The sequence below is a fragment of the Balaenoptera ricei genome, chromosome 5, assembly GCF_028023285.1.
Source record: "Balaenoptera ricei isolate mBalRic1 chromosome 5, mBalRic1.hap2, whole genome shotgun sequence".
NCBI classification, from domain to species: Eukaryota; Metazoa; Chordata; class Mammalia; order Artiodactyla; family Balaenopteridae; genus Balaenoptera; species Balaenoptera ricei.
This window is the reverse complement of record NC_082643.1, coordinates 4,915,315-4,942,681: the sequence shown is the minus strand read 5'-3', so window position 1 is coordinate 4,942,681 and position 27,367 is coordinate 4,915,315. Positions and strand designations below refer to the sequence as shown.

Sequence of the window (27,367 nt, the reverse complement as noted above, 5' to 3'; positions counted from 1 at the left end):
GCATTATTGTGCATTGAAATAAACAAGATATATTTAGATATATTTTATTATGCTGGCTTAAAAAGTGAAAGCATATACTACTTAAAAATAGGCTATTTCTGCGTTCAAAATCCTGTATTTATAAGAACTCATCTTGCTCAGGAATATTGCATATTATGTTGAAGCATTACTTATAATTATTGAGAATTCTAAAATTATAACTGTTTCAATTAGTAACTTTTAACTAAGCTGTCAAATAAATAGTCTTTATTAATGTGTGTTCTAAAGATATGTTTTATTAAAATTAACTTAAATATCCCATTATTTTCAGTGATACATAATTTTTTTTTTGTTTATTAACGAAATCTTTATTCCAAAGAAGAATTGGCTATTTCAAGACATGAATAGAACATTATTATACTCCCAGCATTTTACTGTGTTATTAATATAGATCGTTGAGTTCATCCTCACTATTTTTATGTGCATGTTCTGTCTTAGAGATTGTGACCTCTTTCATAGTTATTTATATTACTATGTAATTGAATCACTCTTTACTCATTTTTATTTTTCTCCTTTTTCTTTTAAACATGCTGCAGTAGCTAACATATTATGGAGAGAAGAAGGTAGTAAATTCCATTATTTTTTATATTATTGTGATTATTTTGCTTAACTTTTAGATGTATTGACTATCAGTTCTAATAATTGCCTTATTCATTTTTATTTTGACTCAATATTTTTATTTGATCATAAATCAACATTATTCTGTAAACCTGCTACCATTAAACATATTTATAACTCCTCATCAGCCTGATTTATTTTTGATATATAATCAGGAAGTCATATTACAATATATGGAAATGCTTTTAAGAGTATAAAATTAAAATTAGTTAAATAAATGAAAGCAAGCTTAAACATAATTTATGTAATAAACCATGATTTAGATTAGAAAAAGAAAAATTATAAAAACTATTGCCTTATGAAGGGACTATAATAAATTATTTAAGAAAATGGGTTATAAACTTGAAGGACATGGATTCAAATCCATTCTGCACCGCTATGTAACCTAGGGCTTTTTTATGTCACAAATTCCTTATCTCAAAAATAAGGGTAGTTGTTAATTCTCAATAGGGTTGTTTTATCAACTCCTTAAATATAGTCTGCACTCAATAAATGCCATCCACGGTCATTTATTATTGTCTTCGTTTTTCTTAATCAGTCACAAAGGCCGAGAGGAATGTGTTTGCCCAGGTATTCAAATAACCCAAGTGCTTTAGTTAAATTCTTAGGAGAAAATTAAGGATAAGTCATCATTACACTCCTGGTAAACAATGGCCAAAATAACTGCCTTCAGGATCCATCCTAGAAAAACTTTCTCTTCCCCAGTTATAGCTTCCTAAAATTATTGAAGCAGAATAATAACAATATCAGTAACCAGAACACATTTATTGAGCCCTTATACTGTGCTAGATACTGTACCAAGTATCTTAGAATATTAGATCCATTAAAATTAGCAAAAGGTGAGCATAACACTTGATTTTTTTTTTGGTTCTTGGTATTTCTTGCTCCTCAAATCTTTTGTAAAGGCTCCTTTAAACTCCAGTTTACTAAAGAGGTTCTGGTGTAACTTTATCTTCTCATTTTATTCCTCTTGGATATTTCACATTTGAACGTACAAATGCAATCATTACTGAAACAGATATGACATGATTAACATATGCGTTAGACATTTCTTTATACTCTCTTCCTTCTTGAGATTAAACAAATTTCTCTGGGTACCACAGATCTAGCTTTGTTAGCTAATTGCTGGGAAAATTTGAATGAATCATTTTACCTCTCTGAGCCAGACTTTTCTAAAACAATGCTTGAAATACAGTTTGGGACTCACCTTGCAAATTTGTGATATGTATATCTCCTTAAAATATGTGAAACAACTCTTCCTTATAATTTGACCTTGATAACAGTCATTAACATTATTAGTTTGTAATACTCATTGATATGTAATAATAATATAATTTTCTTCAGACTACCCTTAAAAGTATAGGAGACCTGCAGATTAATTAAAATCACACTGAGATTCATTTTATGAAATCATTTTTATTTATTTAAAATTTTCTTCTGTTAGTCTTTGAAGATGTATGTTCTCAATAATTATTCTCCATCAATCAGTGATGTGCTTACTCTTCATGACTTTGACACAGAATATGTGCTTGAGAAATCAGAGCTATTTAGTACATTTTGCAGATAATTTTAAAACTTATACAAGAAATGTTTTGGGGAAAGTTTTTAAATCTTTTATTTCATGTACAGTTATCATCAGAGCACTTTGTTTTTTGAAATAAAAAGATTTAAAATAATACGTTTGAGAAAATAATATACTTGACTCAGATTAATAGGAATCTGTAAATTACTTTTTATAATGCCACAGTTATCGGCAAGGCATTACAATTAGAAACGATTGCATGTAATAATAATGGTGGCCAGAGATAATAGACCAGCTTGAGGAATCACTGAACCCCAGCTGTGTGTACAATTATTTCATAAAAAATAATTAAAATAATAAAGAAAGTTTCCAAAGCAAATTTCTACCTCTGTTTTTAAAAGATAGAATAATAACTAATATGAACAACATTTTTCTGTGGTTCATTTTTATTTCCACACTAGCAGTGCTTTCTATTTGTATGCTTGTCTTCTTACCATGGCCAAGAGAAATTTATCTCAGGAAGAACCCATTGAAGAATTTCAAGCATTTTTAGATGAATAATAATGGAAAGAGAGTTTAAAATGATAATACCTCTATAATGTCATATGACTTACATGCAAGTGTAAGATCTATAAAATTTTGTTTAACTGAAAAATTATTTTTAAATGTATATATCAGAATCTGGCTTATCCAGGACTTTGTGAGCTAAATCAACTTTACTGAATTTTGTGTATATTATCTTATTAATCACACGGATATTTAAGCATGAAAGGGTCGTCCTTTGTTTCTGAGTTCACCTTTCAGTTCTTTTCTAGCCATGATTCAAGTTAGCAGGAGTGTAAAAATAAAATGTTTTCAAAGAGAAGTATCTCACTCATTTACTGACAAATATTTTAAAGAGCCTACTGTATGTAGAACACTTTGAAAGCACTGGAAATATAAAGATAAGAACTAGTATCTGCTCTAAAGACGTTCTCAATCTAGTAAATTAAAGGCTAAATCATTCTTATTGTCAACTAATTTTACTACCTATATGATTTCAAAATACACATTAAAAGATTCAGTAGGATTGGGTCTCTTCTACAATATTTTTTATGATCTTGTTATCAAATATAATCTAATAAAGTATTTCCTAGTATTTATTTAGTAGACAACAGTTTGGGTATATGTTATAAGGTCTAACAATAATAAATGTTTGTATAAGCATTGAATTAAAGGAACTTAAAACATTTTATTCACTGCAGGATTAAGCTGAACTTTTAAACATACTACTTTCAGACTCTAAGGAGAGATGTTGGGTGGTTCATTATATGACACAGAATTTTCTAAATTTATTATAACATGTAATTATTTTGATGAATACCTATAGAATCAATATTTAACTGAAGCTACTTTGGGAAATACTGGCTTGATGTGATATCCAATGATTTGAAAGCAAAAATATGTATATTGATATTTTCCATATTTATAAAAATTGTCTCTTCTATTCTTTGTAAATATTTATGAATCTATTCACACATAAATATGGTATAGAAATGGTTCAAATAAATTTCTATATTAGTTGGGCTAGTTAACACCAACCAACACCAGGTACAAGTAGACATTACAGTGAAATCTTGCAAAAAAGTTTACATCATCTGATTAGCTTTGTGAACTATAATATCACCAAAGTGGGGAAAAAAGAATAATAGGAAGCAGGTCAGCTCTTAACTCCTTTAGCCTGAGATTTTTCACATTTCGATGTCCAGACCATTATATGCTGCAGGGGAGCATTGGAAATATAGGAGCATGCACGCCTGCTTAATGAGCTACTTGAGCCTCCTGTATAATTATTTTTAGAGACAAAAACTTGCTAAGGTTCTCAGGACCAGATTACTGTCTCACAATAATACTGGTGAAATACTTAAAATGAAAAAGGAGAGTTTTCAGAGGGTAAGGCTTCTAAATTCATGAGAGTTAGTGAGTCATATAATTGGGTGAGGCAGAGACCACGCCTTCTAATGGCTGGCTGCGATGCCATCGCCAAAGTGATGAAAGCTGTCAATGTTTTCATTTGCAAGTTCCCTACCTTCTCTGATGAAAACAAATGTCAAATTTTAGCGCTTCAAATTATCTCATAAACCTGTTTTCAAATCAAAAATGAATCTGACAAGAGATAACCATTTTCAGATATATGTGTATACACACACGTATGCATATATGTATACACACATATACATGTGTACATATATAATTATACATATGATTTCACCTAATATTAACTACATAGCAAACAAATACTCTATTATGTTATAACCTTTGCTATGTTAATTATTAAATGTGAAATTAATCATGTAAATATGCATTCAGTTTTTTTCAGCATATCTTTGGAAGTTCATGAAATTGAATTCTGACTTAAAGGGACTGGTTTTAGATAATATCACTCTGACCAATATATATAATGTTCAGACAGTACCCACTTTCCTGGATTAATAGTGGCTAATAAAGAGCTTAACACAGTCACTCCCAGAATATCTGCTAGAAGAATGAGAGAGGAAGTCAGTCTAATTTTAGTTGAACATAATATAGAAATCTCATTGAGGTGTGATGGTTTGGTTTTGCTATGTATGTGAAAAGGATTTTAACTCCAAAGACAGAGATACAAAAATGGGAACATTCATGAAACAAAAATCCCTCCCTGCTGAGTTATTCAAGGTGAGAGATGCAATATAGACCATCTATTCTTGCCTATATTTTTCTTTAGCTAAAAAAAAAAAAAAAAGATTTCTTCTATATTAAAAATATGAGTAAGTTTAGGATCACTTGAAAGGGAAAATAATGATATAATATCAACTAATAAAGGACTTTAACACCAAACATTGATTTATCTTTGATTGGTTACCAAATCAGTGCTTTGTAGGATTATAATTTGCCATTGATCATAATTTAAATGCTAAAGTAATGGCGGTTTAAGTCAGAGGAAGGCAAACATCAGCACAAAATATTTTTGTTATTGACTTAAATATTCATCCAATAATCACACATTAACCAAATATTACTCTTCATATAAACTATGGAATATATATGTAATTTATAATACATAATGTAACTATATTATCATGATACACTATTGTTCTTGAGAAGAAATCCTCAAAGGATTGAGACAAGAATGTGAATTATGTACATTTTTTTCTCAGTCCATCTCATGTATTTAAAGGTGCAGTATTTGTTGAAAAACCCTCTGGGAAATACTTCTCTCTTATGAGACTGCACGTAATTCTTGCCATGTCCTCTCTGTATAGAAAGGAAAACAAAGAAGAAGAAGAGCTCACAAAGAAAAAACAAATTATGGATCACTTTTTGGTGCTACTGTACTTTGTTAGATTAACAATCGACCTGGAAAAGACAAAGTACCTGTGTCTGTCTTCACAGGGGATGAAAAAGACAAAACAGCACATACTCCTAATCTTTACCATGACTAAAGTGGTAAAGCTTTTACTGAAGTCAAGAGCCTTTGTAATAAACTGCAATAGAAAGCATCAATGAGGAGAGAATGGTAACTGAAACCTACATGGTTATCAGACTTTTGGGGACTCAAAATTATTCACAACTCCAAGAGCTTTTGTTTATGTGGGTTATTTCTATCCACTTGTATTTACCATATAAGAAATTAAAACAGAGAAAATTAAAATATGTATTTATTTATTTGTTTAAAATAACCATAATAAATAACCCATTACATGTAGCCATAAATACCACATTATTTGTAAAGTTATATTAAGACTCACTGTTGTACATTTTGCAAATTTTTTAAATATCTGGCTGAATAAAAGATGCTGGATTCCTATATTTGCTTCTGCATTGAACTGTTGTGATATCACTCATAACATCATATGTCAAGTAGCCTGTTGAGAACTACATTCCACATTTGGAAGCATCTAATTTGTGAGAATGAGAGAGAAAAATGCAAATGACATCTTAGCATTATTATGAACATAGTTTTGACTTTGCAGACCCTCTGAAAGGATCAACTTTGAGAACTGCTCTACTAGAAAATCAAGTTGCTCTTTTAGCAGGCTCACGCATTCATAGAATTCAATCTCGTAGAAAACTGAAATGTACTAGTAGTATATCTCACAGAGTAGATTTGAGGAAAACAGGAGGACAGTAATCACATTTTGGTTAGATGCCATTTCACCATTTTTTTTCACTGATGTTTCAAAGAAGACATAATGCCAGTCATAAAAAGAGGGACAGTTATCATTTCTTGAACTCATAGTAAGAGTTCAAGCCACTCTGCTACATGTTTTCCTTTCTCCATCTCATTTACTTCTTACAACAGCTGCATAAATCTAATTATGAGATGGAGAAATTACAGCACAGATATTACATGGGAAATAACTTTCCCACGATACAACAGTAAGTTCTATAGTCGTGATTTACCTCTGAGCTGTCTGAATTCAGAAAATTAAGTTTATCTCTCTTTGTTATATTCTCCCACACAAAAATAAAAAAAAGTTAGGGCATGGAAACTTAATAGTTATAATTAACATACACAGATATGTTATTGCTTCCTATACAGATTAAGCTAACAAACGCCCCAAAGTGAAAATCAGCATGTGTTTTCAATTACCACATCTCAAGCATCAGGTAATTCATATCATTCTATGCCTAGTATATTCAAAATAAATTATAATATTATAGCAGCAAATTTAAAATGATATATAGCTGCATCATATATTCAGATTATAAATTCTGCTGCTAAAACCTAGTAATTGATGAACAAAATATGTCTAGCAAGAAAATAAATGCAAAATATCCCTCGTGTAGGTAGGGAAGAGAGGAAGACACAGATGGCTCTGAAGATAAAGTTTTATTTCATAGCGGAGTGATTGATACATAGGTGTTCAGTTTATCTTATTATTTTAACATATATTTATACATGATACTTTGTTGGCATTACTATTTCATAAACACTAGGGAGTTATATTCCCACCAAAAACAGTAAAATGCAAAAGCAAACTAAACGTTTCATAACTTTATCTGTATTTTTCAATAACTTGTAACTGGGAAAGTAGCTTATACTCTGTAAAAATGCTGATGTGTATGTAACTCATACTTTTAAAAGCAAGAAAATGGACTTTCAGTTTTGAAAGTGATTTGCATGGATTAAGTGAGTTTTAGAGGAAAATACAGCTCAAGAAATTTCATCTGTGGAATCCCACTGACTGTACTGTGCACAGAATATAGTAAAATAACACAATAAAAATATCCATAGGAATAAGGGCAGGGAATACTTCAAGAAACTTTGCAAACTGTCTGCACTTAGAGTAGTTGTCAAGTTCAAACACATTCAGACTCCTGACTGTGGAGCAGAATTGTGCAATACCTGAAGGAGAATATAGTCACGTTCATTAAAAAATGTTACGAGCTTTGTACGTAACTGACACAACTGAAAATCAGATACAAGTTTCAACTACCAGTATTGTTAATTTGCTAGTCACTGATACATAGCACACATCAACGTTCTGACAATGTTTACACAGAAGCTTGCTAATACAAATCAATTTTTTTGCATAAGCGGTTTTTGTAAGTTGTATCCTTTTGGTATGGAATTGATCCCTCTGTATTCAAAACTATAATTATAAATTGTAGCTGACAACTCTTAAATTTTATTTTATGAAAACATAACTTGAATTTAGTTCTTGCAACTTCTGCTACTGTTCTGGAATATCTCATTGTAACATTGTGCACTCTGGAATTAAAATGCACAATTAACTGATAAAGATTGCATGTATTAAAATATGAGGACTGTAAAATATTTATAAAACAATAATAAGATGTGCCAAAATAATCTGGATCATTTAAAATATATATGCATTATTAGAAATAATTTCACTCTGTATAAACACCAATAAAGTGATAATTATGATCAAATACATTTTCCTCTGAATCCTAAGAATAGATGGTAACTTTTAAAATTAACTAGGAACATATTTAACAAAAATAAATGTGGCTTAAGTTGAATAAACAATTTTTTTTTTTTTTTTACAAATCAATAAACTTTTATTGTAATCCTCAGGCTTGACTTCATGGGCCTTGCAGGTGTCCTCAATTGAAGTAAAAATTAAAAGTAAATGTTTTTAAAAGTTAAGCATTTTAAAGAACAATGTTTTGCTTTTCAAACTCTCAAGATTTCAGTATAATTGTTTATCTATTGGCTCTCACTGAACTATGTGAGGTATAGTTATACTGAATAAATATGATTGTGCAAACCAGTACAACAGGATGAGGTACTCAGGTGAGGATCAGGAAAGGGAGAACTACATGCTCTTAGTCTGGACATGTTGGAACAAAGCAGAAGCAGAGGAAACAAAGAGAGCAGGTGTGCAATCATACGTGACAAGTCCCCAGGTGCAGACCTCCGTTAACTCCACGACATTCCAGATGTCTAATCTGTAGCATCCGTACCCATGAGGTGTGAGTTTATAATATAAGTTAGATGAATTTCTGAGATGTCACACACCCAAACCCTCACTGTGAAAAGAAATTAAAAGTATGATTTAAATGAGATTTTTGCAAGACCTTAAATTAATTCAAATTTTAAACTGGAGAAATAGACCCCAAACTTTGTCACTATGAAAACTGATATGTAAGACCTCTAGTAGGATTATATTTACAAACATTATTTTAGGAAAATACATATTCTCCAAAATCTGGGGGACTTGGTCTTTTTGTTTCTAAAAGTCTCTATATAAGCTAAATTCCTGCAAAGAAAGCCATTTTATTTTCCTTAGGGAACTCTAATAGAAATAGGATAAATATGATTCTTCAAAAAGTACTTTTGTGTCTTAATCAGCACCTAAATTAAGTAGGGATGGTAACAGATATAATCTATGTATGAAAGATTTTATTTCCATTTATAATTATTTTTAAATATATGAAACATTTGTTGAATTATGTTAAAGAAATCACTGACTTGCAGATTAGAGAGAGGAAGTAGAATGTCTGCATAATATTGCAGAGTTACTTGGGCATATGGTAAAGGTCTCACATGGTTTGCTTTATTAGCATTATAGGACTTCACAAATTGATCTCTCACCAGCAATGTGAGGGGCACTGAGTTTTGGTTGTAAATGTTTCTGATAATTTTATTTTGAACTTTTGAATGTGTTTTTACTCCTAAGGTCTGGGAATTGGGAACATGTTCTATGTTTTTTATGAAGATGGAATCAAAGTGATACAACCCATAGAATGTGAATTTCAGAGGCACATTAAGCCTAGTGAAAAGCTCCTTGGATTTCAGGCAAGTATTTTAAAAATTCCTTTACAGTTTTATACAGTAATTTTGTTAAGTAGAATTGTATTTTGGAAATACAATGAAAGCTACACATATATGAGACACGTGGGTAGGACAGTGTTAAAACTATGATATTATCTGTTACTCTATGCAGATTTTATACTTAAAGAGGAAGATAATATATTGTGTATTTGTAATGACTTGTTTGTAATTAAAATAAAGGCACTAGAGGTGAAATACCAAAAGTGAACACAGCATAATAACTTCACCCGTTCCTTAATTTAGAATGTCTCCCATTTTGGCAGGCAATGGTTACTTTACTGTAATGAAAGAAAACAGCCCATAAATAATCGGATGGGAAGTTGAGGTATATTAGATGCTTTATCAATGTTGATGCCCATTTATTCTTCATCTTGTTTTTTCATGTACCTTTATTTATTTACATGTACTTACCTTTCACAGAAATATTTATTTTCTGCAAAATTTTGGTCAGCTTTCAGAAAATGAAAGAATATATGACAAAATGTGTATTGCTTATACATATTAAGGACTGTACTTCTGTGCAGGATAATAAGAAATAATAATTAATTTTATATTGCTATGACTATGTATATCTCCACATAAATATGTATACACCAAAATATGTAATACTGAAGGTACCCATGTTACCTTTGTGTTCCCACACAAGTGCAGGCATGCACCAGACACCCAAAATAAGGTAAGATATTGGTAGACCTCAGAATGCAACCGTGTCTTGATACTCATTTTAAGGTTGACATGGCGACAAGATATGAACAAAATAGATATTAATGCCCTGGTTTAGATCCTTTACTTTCAACTCCTATTTTGAGCCTACCAGTAGCCAGTGTTGCCACATATTGAATTATGGAGAAAACAATTTACAAATTAAAGCCATGTCCTAGAATGAGAAGAAGGAAAAAAAATATGAGACTGAGGTAAGATAGGCCAGCATCTCTCAGACACTCTTTAGGACAAAGCAATCTAATGACCTCCTATTTTAAATAAAAGAAATGATTTAACTCAATATGTGGATGAGTGTTTAAAACAAAAGAAACTGTTTTTAATTTAAAAATATTTCACTTAAAGGCTAAATTACTAAATAGAATCATTACCATTTTTGTTAAACTATAAGTTTAACAAGTATGAAAACACTTTAAATTGTACGTGCAATTTTCTTTTCTTTTATAATCAGATGATATCAATACTGACTAAATCCATTTTGAATAAGGTGTGTGTGTATGTAAAGAAACACATATAAAAATATAAATATTTGCTTCTGATAAAGCAAGTCATTCAGTTTTATGGCATGTGTATATTTTTATAAAAACATTATGGATGAGAAATTTGGGCTAACAGACAGATATTGGAAATGTGGCATCAAAATAGTTATTTAAATCAAAGCAAAATCATTTTACAAAAGAGTGTTTCTGATTCCTACAGGATTGGTAGCATTGTAGCTAACTATTTGGAATCTAAAGCTGAAAAAGCAAGGAAAAACTGATGTGATAGTTTTGTGACATGTCTGGAAAATAGGGATGTGAAGTTTACTTACCTGAATGTCTCTTTTTAAAACCTTTGATTACTTAGACTTCCTCCTAAAACAAGTAGATCTCTCTCTCTGTCTCTCTCTCTCTCTATATATATATACACACACATATATATAGTGAGAAATTATATACATATATAAATTATGTATACCTTTCTATAAAAAATTAAAATTGAAGAGGAGATAGAAACCAAACATCAGTGATGACAGCCTTAACTCATTTCCTTCAACCTGAGAACCCTTATCCACAACAATGACAAGGCAGTGATTATTAGTTATTAAGAACTAATTGACTGCATCAGATTTTTCAAATCATAGCCGTTGGAAATCTTACATCCATCCTACACATGGGATTATTCTAGAAATTCATACTGCAAAATAAAAAGAAATGTAAGGATAGAAAGTTAGCATTCTTATATAAAACAAACATTTACAAAAATTTCTATATGTTAATGGAAAACTAAGTAAAAATATAAGAAAAGTTAGATTTGTATTTTTAAGATGAGAGAAACTATCAAATTGTGTGTGTTTAAATTTATGACATTTCTACTGTTTGGATGTTGAAATTAAAATACAAATACATTTTAGCTGACCAATATATTTGTTAAAGCACTAAGAATAATATAAAGAATGGATAATTGGCTAAAACTACATCCTGATTACATTGTAAAATGCAGAATACAGGCATTTGTTTATACCAAAAAAGAGAGACATATTTCTCATGCAGTTATTATGGTCCACATATATGAAATAAAGGCTAGAGTAGATAAACTTTTATTTCATATTGCTTTGTTATTTTGTTATTCCTTAATGTGAGATAAGCTGAAATAATTGGAATATGTATACACAGACACTTTCATGATACACAAGTATACAGCACTAGAAAAAAGAAAAATTGACGGCAGTATGCTTTGAGAATAAATGTTGAATTAAATGTGTTTCTTATGTGAAGCTATTTTATTTCTGTTTAAACACAAGAAGATGTTCATTTCAGAGTGTGTAAGCTATTTGGTGCCACATTCTACTAGATTTCATTTCTAATTATAAAATAATTTCATGAGAAAATTGTTGAGTATTATGTCAAGAGAACATTTTTCTCCAGAGAAACAGAGCCAATAAGATTAGTAACTGTATCCTTGTCCGGATCTGGATCTGGATCTATATCTCTCCATCACTGTCTGTCTCCATCTCCTTATTTTAAGGAATTGGCTCCGGAACTGGTGGGTGGAGTGGCACGCACGTGTGTGAAATCTGTAGGGCAGGCCAGGCAGTAGGAAATTCAGATACGAGTTGATGTTCAGTCTGGAATCCAAAATCCACAGATTAGGCCAGCAGAGTGCTGATACAAGTCAACACTGGGGTCTTGAGTCTGACGTCTATAGGCAGACTGGAAACAAACAGATTTCTGTGTGGAAGCCTTAAGGCGGGATTCCTTCTTCCGTGGGAAACCTCACTCTTAAATCTGAAGGCCTGCAACTGACTGCATGAGTGCCACTCACATTCCGGGGGGTGATGTCTTAATTAAAGCCAACCGATTTAATTTACTTTTTAATTAATTTTTATTGGAGTATAGTTGCTTTACAATGTTGTGTTAGTTTCTGCTGTACAGCAAAGTGAATCAGTTATACGTATACATATTTCCCCTCTTTTTGAGATTTCCTTCCCATTTAGATCACCATAGTTCATTAAGTAGAGCTCCCTGTGCTATACAGTAGGTTCTCATTGGTTATCTATTTTATACATAGTAGTGTATATATGTCAATCATAATTTCCCAATTCATCCCTCCACCCCCCTTCCCTGCTAAGTATCCATATGTTTGTTCTCTACATCTGTGTCTCTATAAAGCCAACTAATTTTAAATGTTAATCACCTCCACAAATACTTTCACAACGGCATCCAGACTAGTTCTTTTTTTATTATTTTATTCAAGTATAGTTGATTTACAATGTTGTATTAATTTCTTCTGTACAGCAAAATGATTCAGTTATATATATATATATATATATATATATATATATATATATATATATATATACATATATATTCTTTTTCATATTCTTTTCCATGATGGTTTATCACAGGATACTGAATATAGTTCCCTGTGCTTTACAGTAGGACCTTCTTGTTTATCCATTCTCTATCAGACTAGTTCTTGACCAAAAACTGAGCGACATAGCCTAGTCATAGCCAAGCTGACATAGGAAACAACCCACCACATCTTACTATCTCTATTAGTCAAGACTTTGATTAGCATTTTTATTCCCAATGTACTTACACATGGCAGGTAGTCAAGTAATATTTGTGAAATGAATTTAAGGAAAACTCCATTGCTTAGAGCCTTAGGCTATTCATTCTTTTATGCATTGCCTGAGTTTAAAGATGTTTACATCTAATTCTCTCCTCACCTCTCCTTGCTTTACAATTCCCACAAAACAGTGTTCTTCTTGTGAAAAACGTTTCACAGAATAATTGATCACTGAATTGTTTCAGGGTAAACATAACCTCATGGTTCTATTAATTCAAGATCACACAGTCAAAATATACTGTGCAAATGCCCAGTCTAAGATAGTTTGGAGTTCTATTATAGAAAAAAGAAAGCTAGTTCTTCTGGATTTTAGAAGATAAATCACTTGATTGTGAGTAATGGAAATGAGTCTTTTCGAATCATTTTTTCCCCACAAAAAAGGATTAAACATAAAAATAATATTTTTCAAAGTCACTGTTGATATTAAGAGAATTGCAATTCCCAGTACAACTCATTGGCTAGTAAAGTTTAGATAAAAACTGAAATATTTAGAATACAGAATCTTTGATCAAATCTCTTAGAAGATGCTGTTTGCTTGCTCTAAATAAAAATTCAATTTTAGTACAATGCCAGATTACATCAGGTTTCAGCTTTTGGTAGTGAGTTGGTTGAAGATTCACAGAACATGCTTTTATTTATACTTTCATCTATCTTTTTTCCTTTTTTTGTGATGCAGCCTAACTAGACAGGATTCTTGCTATATTTATCCTAGTTGTATACATGATTTCATCTTGTCACCTACAGTAAGTATGTACTTCAAGCAAATAGGATTCTATCTCAGACTTATAACTTCAGAACTCAAACTGAAATGGGTTTGGAAAAATTTTTCAATTATTAGGCTTTTGCAAGATTACCAACTGTTTCACTCTTCTGGTTTTCAAGTATTTTGTCAACCTTATCGACAACTCTTTTAATCTTCAATGCTTTTTTACTTCACTTCCTTCTCTGTTCGCTTATTAAGATCCAGCTGCTGTTCTCCATACATACCATGGTGTTATTTATTCTTTCATGAGGACTAGAAGAGCTTGAAAGAAAAATCACACAAATCTTATCATGCGTGGGTCTTAAGTATATAGATGTGTGTGTGTGTATTTTGGTTGGGGGGCAATGTTGCGTGGCTTGTGGGATTTTAGTGCCCCAGCCAGGGATCAAGCTTGGGCCCGTGGCAGTGAGAGCACAGAGTCTTAACCACTGGAGCACCAGGGAATTCTCACATGCATGGGTCTTATATTTTAGGATGCAAAGATTCTGTTCCTGGTTTTAATGCAACTTAAATGATGCTAACTCAAGAGGATCATAGTTTCTGCAGAAAGTCTGATGTGAATCACCTCTAAAATGTCTATTTTCTAGTCTTGGAATTTCCACATAAGAAAATTACCTAAACTTTATAAATGAATATGATTGGTACTCTATTAGAATGGAGTTTTTACATAGGAACAGGTTGTGTCCATAGTGTGCAGAATACTCAGGTATCAAGAAATTGAAAGTGAGATTAGAAATGGGGAGACAGCTCTCTCTGCTGTGTCCACACTTCTCTCTCTGCTGGCGTTCCCCTCTTCTCAAGCAGTGCAGCCTTCAGGGCATTTATCAATTTCCTTGCTAACACTTCCAAACCCCCTTTTCAGCATCTCCTTCTGTTTCTAATCCAGTTACTACTTCTCCAAACTCTGTCCAGAAAAATAATTGTTAAAACACCAGCCACTTTATACAATACAGACAATTCATTTCTCCATGAAGCCATCAAGCAACCTTTTGAATTCAATACCACTGTATATTTCAGAAAGGTACTCGAAATATTTCCCCACTTATTCTTTTCTCAGTGGGTCTCTATTCAAACATGGCTTAACTTACAAAGAGTTCTAGAATGATAAAAATTTAAGCTTTCTTTACAATGATATCCTGCAAAGAGCTTCCTTTGCACTTACAATGATATCCTGCAAAGAGCTGCCTAAAGAGAGTAATGCAAACTACCTCTAACTATTCCTTAGAAGATTATGCTGTTGATTTTAAAAGAAATAAATTTATGAAATTGGTCTTTGAAGCCCTGGATTTAAAGGGGCCTTGTAATCTTTCATTAAAAATCACACTCTTATGAAATTCTCACATTGTGCTTCTGTTACGCTTGAAGTAGGCAAGGCTAACATTAGGGGGATAGCCACGGGGAGCATGTAAATCATGCAACAGCACCTTAATGGAGTTGTATAGCATATTAATTGGATCAAGTAATCTTATCTAAGAAAGCATATTAGGTTTTCAAGAGATTATTAATAAGAACCAGCCAAGTTATTTGGTAAATGTGACCAGAATTATGTATGTGTCTCAAACAATCTCTTGCCATCACAGTTTTCATATGAAATATAAGGATTCACTATACACACCTAGGAGCACATTTTCTGTACTTGAGAAAGAAATGTACTTATAGTAATTTAGAATTTCAATAGAAACTTCTTAAGGGTAAAAATGAAGAGTTTAACATAAAAATTATTCATACAAATATCTTTAAACATAAAACCATTTTACTTGAGACTTACAAAAATCACATAAATCTAGCTTTTATGGCTCTTAAACTACAGTTTCTGGACTAAGATTGAGTTTTATTCACAAAAAAAGTGCCTGTTGACTTATTCAAGGTAATAGATTGGCATTGTAAAAATAAAATAATACAAAAGTAGTAGTTTCTTATTTTGTGCCTTACTATCCCCAGTCTGACTTCATGCAACCAATTACATTTAATCACTTCAAGTAATGTGCTCAGGAATGATATTTCTTGAACTATCAATATTAGATATTTTCTAGTGATGTTCCTCTCTGAAGGATGATAATTTCCAAATTTTCTTCTTTCTAAATATGTTGAAAACTTACTGTAGCAAGATTAATTGTAATTATCATATTGAGGATTAGATTTATGATTTTAATGATTTATTTAAATCTTAGTCCTTATTTTTCTTTTCCTTTTCTTTCTTAAAATGTCTATTTAACTGATCTCTTGCTTGATTTCTCATTGCTTATATTTTATATTTCAACAATAGTTGTCAAAATTGTAATTTAATACTGAAGGCTTGTCACTTCTTTAATATCTTTTTCGTATTTAGATAGGTCATTAATCTCAGTTTGAATAATTTGAGAGGCTGTGCAAGAAGGAAAATAATACAGTAAATTAATGCCTTTATTTTATTTTATTAAATGTTTGAATAACTAAATTTTTTTTAAAAAATTGCTAAACGTTTACAATGACAGTTTTGCATTTCTCCATGTACTTTATCATATAATGATGTTATATGTTTTCTAAATTTCTTAAATCTATATTTAAGATACAACTATATAATAAAACTCTCAAGGAAAACAAAACTTAAACCTCAAAGTTATTGTTCATCCCATTACTATTTAAGCTGCTAATTTTTGCCCATTAAAACTCTTTTTTTTCTCATATTTAAAAATCCACACACTAGTATCATTTTCATTTAAAAAGTCACTCTTTAATATATAACTTTCAGCATAGTTATTTGTGAATATAATTTTGCAAAAATATCAACTTATGTCTAATAGTTTACTTTTGAAATTATTTAGAAAGCTTAAAGATGCAAAAGAAAAATAGCATATCGGATTATATAATCTGCATACATAAAGGATTTACATTGAACTAAATCACAGAGGCAGTTTTGGTGAATTCTTATTCAATATTGTCTTCACATTATTACTCAAGAATATTTCTGAGCTGGATAGTGTGGCAGAACCCCTATCAGATTTGTCAGTGAAAAGAGATGAGAGAAAATGTAATTCTGCAGGCAATATAATAAATAAAGATATAGTTTTAAAGAAAATGTAAATTTGGTCTGTCTTCTTACCTATAAGGAAGATAGGCACAGGAGTAAATTATTTTTATGTAACATTTATTTCTAAAGGTTTACAAGATAGGATTTTAAAATGGGTATATTTTATGGTTTTTATATTAATTGATACAAACATAGCAAAATACCTATGTGTATAAATTATTTGGCCAGAATCCGCTCACTTCATACCTTTAAGAAAGAGAATATAAGGTCATTTTCAATAATAATAATTAACTAGTTAATAACATAAAGCAATAATTTTTTAAAAAATGTTGACCTGAAAAAGTATAATGATTCTCAGTGTAGGCGTTCCTGTGTGGAACAAATTAATGTGTGAATTACAATACAGTTTAAAAGTACACATGCGTATAATTATCCTCTAAGGAGCCTTATAATTTTTGAAGGTAAAGCTACCACATTTCAGAATGTTTTTCAGTCCATAATAATCTGGAAAAAACGACTAAGCCTGTCTTCCACATAAGGCGCCCTCTGCCGGACAATATGGGGAGATGAAGAACTCCATCAAAATGACACTTTGCCATCTGCATTGTGAGATTATGTTGCATAGAAAAAAGTTCAGTTCCTAAGTGATGTTACACTGTATTGAACAAATATAGAGAATGCAACAATCATAAAATTCCCTCAATTCATGCTTGTACGTCAACATTTTTAAAGCAGTTACAAGGCAGAATAAGCCTTTCAGAGCAAGAGATTACATAATGCATTCTTAGAAAGGTAATCAATAAAACCTCTCTCGGTCCTCCACTAATGTCCCCCAAAACAGAAATCTGAAAAATGTGCATTATCAAAACCCATGCATTTAAAGAAAGAAAGGGGAACTTACGGTTTCTGACATTCCAGGTCATTCAAATTGACCCTTTTCCTTAAAAGTTTATCTTTGTTTCCTTTGTGTCCTACGGATTTATACCAATAAGAAATAATTTAATTTACTCCATTTTAATACAAGAATTTCAAAGAATCAAGGAATAGAATCTACATGAAAGTCCTTTAAAGGCTTAATGACAGTTTGTTAATGTGGTTTATGGTCCCCCAAACTAAACTTCAAGTTTTTACTTCAATCCTATCTTGTAGAAGTAATTTCTTTGCCTGCCTGATAATCTGTCTCATAGGTATTATTTATTTCAAAATCTATATTTGCTTTAGTAATATGATCAGAACATAGAGAAGTGAAATCTGTCAAAACAAAATTGCTTGCTTTTAAAATACATTTTATTTATCTATTTATTTATTATTTTTTTGCAGTATTCACTTTATTTTATTTTATTATTATTATTTTTAACATCTTTATTGGAGTATAATTGCTTTACAATGGTGTGCTAGTTTCTGCTTTATAACAAAGTGAATCAGCTATACATATACATATATCCCCATATCTCCTCCCTCTTGCATCTCCCTCCCACCCCTCTAGGTGGCCACAAAGCACCAAGCTGATCTCCCTGTGCTATGCGGCTGCTTCCCACTAGCTATCTGTTTTACATTTGGGAGTGTATATAAGTCCATGCCACTCTCTCACTTCGTCCCAGCTTACCCTTCCCGACTCCCCGTGTCCTCAAGTCCATTCTCTGCGTCTGTGTCTTTATTCCCGTCCTGCCCCTAGGTTCTTCATAACCTTTTTTTTTTTTTTCTTTTTAGATTCCATATATATGTGTTAGCATACGGAATTTGTTTTTCTCTTTCTGACTTACTTCACTCTGTATGACAGACTCTAGGTCCATCCACCTCACTACAAATAACTCAATTTCGTTTCTTTTTATGGCTGAATAATATTCCATTGTATATATGTGCCACATCTTCTTTATCCATTCATCTGTTGATGGACACTTAGGTTGCTTCCATGTCCTGGCTATTGTAAATAGAGCTGCAATGAACATTGTGGTACATGACTCATTTTAAATGAATCTATTTGGATTAGTTTACCTTGATGCTTCAAATGAAGAAGTGTCAATGTAAATTAATCCAAACAGTCTTCTTAAAGTAGTTCTCTTAATTTTGACTATTAATCAATAGCTGGAAAGGACCATTTAAGCAAGTATTCTCTATTGTTACTTAAAGAAACTAGAGTACAGAACATATTTGAAGGAGTAACCTCTATCTTTCCATGATATCCATCAGTGTTCATAGTGATGTCATAATTTTGATGAGCTTTTCAACATTTTAAAGAGAGGTTTACATACTAAAGTCCATTCTTTTTTTTTTTTTTTTTTTTTCTTCTTCTTTTCTTGTGTGGTCATTTAACTTCATGCGTTATCTGGTAAGAAAAGAATTTTTTAATAATAAATTTTCACCCCATCTAACCAACTTACCAATTGTGCTTCGTTAAATAAAGTTAGGAAAGAGCACCATTGCTCCTGTACAAATCAAATCTTCAACAAGTTGGGGAGTGAAATTAAATACAATTAATTCTTTAATTCCAACTATCTAAACTGCCATTTAATTGAGTTGATCCTTCATGAACGTTGTGGGTCCATATAATTTACATTTCCTGATATTCCCCATATTTGTCTAATTTCTTTAGTGCTTAATGTTAGCTTTCAATTCAAAGGACATTTTGCCAAACTCTATTTACTGGTTCTTGGACCTAATGTGAAACCTATGGTCTTGATATTTAATTTGTCTCCCCATTATTCAAGTTTATGCCTTTTCCAAAAGTCTTTTAAGTCCCTGCCCCTGGATTCTCAGGGACATCTGGACCAACCCCCACCCAGAATTCTGGCTCATTTACAAGAACCAGGAGAATCGACACACAAATCATTCAGTCCTGCACTGACAAAAGATCTAGAGTTCTTCCTTCTCTCATGTTTTGCAGACATTTGAAATTTAACACTCTACAAATTTATTTACTTTTAAATTGGTTATTCACCTCACACCTCTCAAGATGGCCATCATTAAAATGTCTACAAATAACAAATGCCAGTGAGAATATGGAGAAAAGGGAACCTTCCTACACTGTTGGTGGGAATGTAAATTGTTGCAGCCACTGTGGAAATCAGTATAGAAAGCGCCTCAAAAAATTAAAAATGGAACTACCATATGATCCAGCAATTCCACTTCTGGATATTTATCCAAAGAACATAAAAACACTAATTTGAAAAGATACATGCACCTCTATGTTCATTGTAGCATTATTTACAATAGTTAAGATATGGAAGCAACCCAATTGCCCATCAACAGATGAATGGATAAAGAAGATGTGGTATATTTATACAATGGAATATTAGTCATAAAAAAGAATGAAATTCTGCCATTTGCAACAACATGGGTGGACCTAATATAATATTTCTATAAACTGATAAAATATTTTCTGTTTAAGCAGAGTAGAAGTAATTCAGATAGCTTTGGTTTTTTTTTTGTTTTTTCTTTTATTGAAACCATGGACAAGTTCTAATTTAATTCTCTCAATTTCTAGATAAGGAAATGAGAAAAGACAAATAATTAGCTCAATATCATAGAACTAACAAGTGATAAAGGGAAAAATAAGTTCTCCTGACCACATATGCAACCATCATTCTGTATTTAAAGTAACTCTTTGAAATTCTTAAATATACACAGTGAACTTCCCTCCAAAACACTTTGGGAAATTGAAAAATGAAATATTTGGATGAAAAATGTGTAGACTATTATAGTTTTCATGAAATGTATCCCATAGTGAATTTTCTATAGGAAAATAACAGGTAACATTTATTGATCATTTGACCTTTTCAAACATGATTTCATTTAACAAACATAATAATCCTATGTGATTGGTGATATTATACCAGTGACATAAACAAAGCTTAAAAGGAGTATTTACATGGCTAATATGAGTGTAAAACTGGATTACATCTAATTCTGGTTGACCTCAAAGCTTGTGTTTTTAATCTTTCTAATACTTTGCTGCTAAAGAGAAATCAGTCCTCAGTTTATGATTGTATAGTGTTATCTGCTCCATTTTTGTTATAACATTGGAGGACATAAATGCATTCTCCTTATGTTAAAAGAAAGGACGAAAATTTCTTTACTGTGGTCTTTGTATCACTGATATCCTAGAATCAAAATCATACTATCTGACAGTTTTCTTATATAGGCCAAATTAAGGCAAATCAGCCCCTAAATTGCCATGACTACCTATGCTTTGACTAATATGAACTAGATCGTCTATGACATTTTCATAAATGAAATGGCAACTAGAATTAGATAAATTGAATATATCTAACTGTAGAAATTGACAAAAGTAATTTAACCTCATTGCCTTTAAAAAAAATGGTCCAATAAGGGAGATAACCATATTAAATTGTTTAACATGCTATTGTAAGATCTAGGGGTTTTTTTATATTGCAAAGCAAGATTAAAAGAATACATTATATCTAGTGTATTCACAAATAGCTCAACCTTATATATATATATATATATATATATATATATATATATATATATATATATATATATTTCTTCATGATTATAAAAAAAAATTTCCTGGAAATCATAATCTAAACATTCCAGTTCAGTACAAAGAACCCTTGTTTCATTTCTTTGATTCATGATAAACTGAACAAATTCTCATTGAGAATAATTATTTATTTTCAATTGCATTTATTAAAGTGAACACTATTTTGTCAAGTGTTTCATTCACTTTTCTATTTATCTCAGTAGACTCAGATTGCAACAGTTTTGGATATATATGTATTTTAAAGCTATTTGAAAGAGAGAGAGAGCTAGAAAAGAAAAAGAAAGCTCAAAATCAGAGCTTCTTAAACGATTAGTGGAAAAGAACCCTCCAGGCACGCCTGACACACCCAAGCTTGTCTAAACCCTATTAAAGGAGATGGGTCCACTGACCATGCTCATGGATATTACAGCAATGGCAAATTGTTAGAAAAGATTCTAAATGGTTATTTTCCATTTCTGTACTATTCTCAGCTTGGTAAGGAACGATATGCCAACAGGCAGTTATCCACAGACCATATTTTGAAGATGCTCTAGAATTCGGTTTATCAATGATTCTGGATGACATGAAATAGTGTTTAACAACATGTTTGAGAAATATACACTTTTTGATCCCCTCTCCATTTTTTTTTTCTATGATAAGTGACATTTAAACTTGTATTTACTGAGGAAATATTGTACCTTCCCCAGTATGTCTGTAAAATGTTGAAATACAGGAATAGCAGAGGCTAACATTTTAGGCAGGGATGATAGTACATGATTAAAGGCCAAATTATGTGGCACCAAATATAAATGCTATGAAAATTCAGACAAGAAGAAAATTAGTAAGACCCAGGGTAATTAGGATGAGCCATATAGGTGTTGGAAATACGACTACCAAATGTAGATTAAAAAGAATTTGATTAGTAAAATGTGTGATGCGTTCTTTAGTTGCTGTGGAAAATCACTGTTTTTTTAATAAAATTTTGATGAGAACACTCTAGCTGGAGAACAGGTCATTTGTTGGAGAACAACAAAGGATACAGTTATACATTTTGAGTAAGGTTTATTTTTTATTTTTTCCTTTTTGCAAAAGTTCTCTTTCCTCCCAATTCTCAATTACTTCCAAGAAAGCGGACTCTCCTGCCAGTCTTCGGAACCTAATAGGTAGAGAAGCAGTAAAGTTAAACAATGAGAACTACTGAAACCAATTTATTTTCAATAGTTAATGACCTGATCCCAATCAGTGAGAGAACCAGGTCGACAATACGTCTAGGAGTTTTCAAATTTAATGATATGTTTGCATATTTATCAAACATCAAACCCTCTCTCTCTCCACCTTTGATGCAACATTCATTCGCAATAGTTCACTCTATCTAGGAGCATATGTATACTATCCTTGGGTGAACCCACAATGTGGTAGCCAAATTGGGTGTGTACATCTTAGGTCACCTGATTTGTTGTATACTTATTTCTGCACTTAGTGCTGCAGTGAACCTAGGGGTGTGTATATCTTTTCATATTAACATAATTTTTGTTTCCTTCAGAAAAATACCCAGAAGTAGAATTCCTAGATTGTATGGTAGTTCTATTTTTAATTTTCTGAGGAAGCTTCATATGGTTTTCCATAGTGGCTGCATCAACTTACAATTCCACCAATGCCACGTGAGGGTTCTCTTTTTTTCCACATACTAGCCAACAGTTGTTTTTGCTGTCTTTTTGAAGATAGCCATAGCCATTCTGGTAGGTGTGATGTGATGGCTCATTGCAGTTTTAATTTGCATTTCCCTGATGATTAATGATGTTGAGCATCTTTGCATGTGTCTGTTGGCCATCTGTATGTTTTCTTTGGAAAAATGCCTATTCAGGTCCTTTGCCCACTTTTTAATTGAGTTGTTTGCTTTTTTTGATATTGAGATAGACAATATTTAAATGAATGGGTGTAGATGTGTTCCAATAAACCTTTATTTATGTAAACCTGAATACCAGATAATGTTTACACATCACAACATAGTACTCTTCTTTTGACTTTTTTTCAACGTTAAAAAATACCAAAAAATGTTCTTAGTTCGTAGGCCGTTTACCAAAATAGGCAGTGCGCTGAATTTGGCCTGGGGTCATGATTTGCTGATCCTCGCCTTACAAGAATGAAAGAACATTCCAGGAAGAATCAAGAGTCTGAAACAGCTAAATATGGCAGAAATTATAAGCAACTTGAGAGCAGGCATTCACTCAAATTCATATTTTTATTTCCCAACAGAGCTTTGCATGATATCTTTCACATAGTACGTGTTCAATAAATGTTCCCCAACAAGAACTGAAGAGCAATGATTGCAAATTCTGAGGCTCTTTGTGACTCTTCAAGTACTCTCTTTTAGAAGAGACAGGATCTGGAAAGCAAGTTTGAAGTATGAGCAATTTAGAGTGAAAGGTCAAGAAATGGAATTAAGGTTCTTGACAGCTTGTTCAAAGTCTAAAGAGAATTAGATGGATTATTGAAAGGGAAATCAGATGAATCCAAACAATGTTTACTTAAATTACAAGGGCATATGCATATTCCAACACACCTGGAGACATACCTAAATTTATAATTTAAATGTAGGCAGATTCTGTCTTCAGGCAAAAGATAGTGGACAAACCATGATTAGAGAGAAGGATGGGAGGAAGGAATAATGACAGAAACTTGTTGAGTTGGATGCAAGGTAAACAGATGTACTTGTGACAAATTCATTCATCCTCACCATGAATGACACAGAGGTTGACTATGAAGAAAAGGAGGAAAGAAAGTTGGGAAATTGGAGATTTAAGGGAAAAGTATTTTTAATAGGTCATCAATACAATATATGAAAATGACAAGTCCTATAGAAGATGAGTATATATATCCATCTACTCGAACTATAACTTCTGTTTAGCAAATCAGGAAGCATCAACCCTATTTTAATTGCTAAATCAAAATTTCCATCATCACTAGTGATACATCTTATATTCCTTTAAAATTTTGGAAGAAGATAATACATAAATAGGAAATGCATAATAAAATATGGAAGTAACCCAAAGGGAAATAGATAAATTCTAATTATGAGCTAGAATTGTCTTTTTATTATTGACTCATTTTCATTAGCTCTAAAATCTTATTAATCCTTTAACTCTCAATGGCAGTATACATTTCTATAAAAATGATTGAGTGATACTCTTTGATATAATTTCTGACAATTTTCCTCATCAGTACATATTATCTTAATCTTCTTTTGCATCTCTTGTATATTTTAGTTTCCTTTTATCCCACTGAATGCCTAATGCATGTGAAAAATATTCACCTACTATTCCTATCCACAGAAATAAATACTAATCTATGTAACCTGAAAAAAGAGGAGTGCTATTGTAAAATGGGACCTAATAGACTATAATCAGAAATAATGGCCTGAAGCAAAGCAAAGAAAATTCAGGGTGACTGTCAGGAAACTTTTAATGGCTTTGTAAAAATGATTGTGAGTCTGGTCAGGGACAGCATACAAATAGGAAATAATTCCCAGCAGAGCAGTTTATTTTACTGTTGAATAGTTTTGTAGCAAACAAAGGGGTGGAAATTTCTCCTGGTTCAGCTGTTTTTTGATTGACAGTTTAGTGTCAGGTTACTCACGCTTTCTGTTATTTTGACAGGTTTTGTTGGGAGCTTTTACACAATGGCAAAGAATTTGTAAACAATTTTCCTATATTCAGATCCTTTCATCAACCTTAGGTCCCACTTTTTCCCACCTTTTCATGCCTCTCAAGTACTTATGTTAGGTAGTGTTTGAGTCTTGTGAAATAGGTTCTTGTCAAAGATGTTCAAGATATTGGGTTGGCCAAAAAGTGCCTTTGGTTTTTAAGTAAAAATAAAAGACAACATTTTTCATTTTCACCAAGAACTTTATTGAACAACGTATTCACCCTTTTGTTCCACTACCTTCTGCCATTTTTCAGGCAACTTCATAATTCCATCTTCCCAAAACTTTTTATCTTTTTGAGCAGAGGACTGTTGTAGGTGACTTTTACAGTCTTCCAGGGAATTGAAATCTTTTCCATTAAGAGAATTCTGTAAAAATGAAATCAATGGAAATCCGAAGGTGCAATGCCTGGTGAATACGGCAGATGAAACAGAACTTCCCAGCCAACCTGTAACAGTTTTTGCCTGGTCATCAAAGAAACATCAGGTCTTGTGTTATCCTGATGGAAGATTATGTGTTTTCTGCTGACTAATTCTGGATGCTTTTCATCGAGTGCTGCTTTCAGTTGGTCTAATTGGGAGCAGTACTTGTTGCAATTAATCGTTTGGTTTTTTGGAAGGAGCTCATAATAGAGGACTCCCTTCCAATCCCACCATATACACAACATCACCTTCTTTGGATGAAGATCGGCCTTTCGTGTGGTTGGTGGTGGTTCATTTCGCTTGCCCCACGATCTCTTCAGTTCCACATTATTGTACAGTATACACTGTTCATTGCCAATCAAAATTTTTTTAAAAACGGAATGTTTTCATTACGTTCCAGCAGAGAATCACATGAGGAAATACAATCAAGAAAGTATTTTTGCTTAACTTATGTGGAAACCAAATATCAAAGCGATTCACATAACCAAGTTGGTGCAAATGATTTTTAACACTTGATTTGGATATTTTGAGTATGTCGTCTATCTCCTGCATGGTATAACGTTGATTGTTCTCAGTTGTCTCGATTTGATCGCTATCAACTTCAATTGGACTACCTACCTGTGGAGCGTCGTCCAGCAAGAAATCTCCAGCATGAAACTTCACAAACCACTTTTGACATGTTCGATCAGACACAGCACCTTCTCTGTACACTGCACAAATCTTTTTTTGCATTTTGGTTGCGTTTTTACCTTTCTTGAAATAATAAAGCATGATATACCAAAAGTGTTGCTTTTTTTCTTCCGTCTTCAATATTAAAATGGCTCCACACAAGTTCACCAATTTTGATAATTTTTTTTAAATGCACGCTGATATGACAGCTGTCACAGTACAATCTAACAAATTGTTTTGAATGAAGTTAAAGACAACTAAGCGCTACTAGAGGCATCTTACGGAAAAAAACTGAACGGACCTTTTTGACCAACCCAATACTTCTGAAGAAAAATGTTTGGTGTAGAAAATAATGTTTCAGTGAATTGATGAATGAAGGTACAATCCTGTACTGTGTTCTGGGCATGTGCTGAGGACAGATTTCTGCCTTCAGGTTTGTGCTGCCTGCTGACGAGTGCCATGGACACCACTGGTGGTCATCTTAGTATTATTGTGGTGCATTCTATGAAATGCAGTTCATTCAAACGCCCCAGAACTACCAGAAATATACACCTGATGTTTAGTTTTCAGTTTTTTTGCTTATGTCCTGTAAGCCTGTCACACTTGTACTGTTCAGAGAACACTACAATTCCCTGGTGTTATATGTCCCTGATATGTTAGTGAACCTGGTAACTTCTGGACTGGATCTTAAAAATGAGTGGATCCTCCAGCTCCTCTGGAATTAGATCTGAAGTTTGGAAAAAAAAAAAAAAAAAAAACCCAGCAAACTACATACTAAGCTTCTCATTCCAAAGTGTTCTGGTTTTTGCATTATTTTCCAAGTTTTATGCAAGCAAGAAAAAACACCTACTATGGTTGTGCTGCCTGAGAAGAGTTATTGTGGTAGTCATTTTAGTTACTAAAAGACAAATGTGCTTTATGTGCTCTCAGTATTATCTTTTCATTGAAAGAAATGCTTAGGGGTGTTGACAATGAAAATTTTGTTG

The 27,367-nt window shown here is 32.1% G+C and overlaps 1 protein-coding gene across 3 annotated transcripts in view; it reads left to right on the top strand.

Moving 5' to 3' along the window:
• The window catches only part of FSTL5 (follistatin like 5), a 708,623-nt gene that overhangs the window by 596,035 nt on the left and 85,221 nt on the right, over positions 1 to 27,367 (top strand). For 2 of the 3 annotated variants that reach the window (XM_059923877.1, XM_059923875.1), the window contains exons 10-11: positions 576 to 602; positions 9,346 to 9,464. In XM_059923877.1, coding sequence (XP_059779860.1) covers positions 576 to 602; positions 9,346 to 9,464 — 146 coding nt within the window. The remainder of the gene's footprint in view (positions 1 to 575; positions 603 to 9,345; positions 9,465 to 27,367) is intronic. The other variant, XM_059923874.1, reaches the window with a different exon arrangement.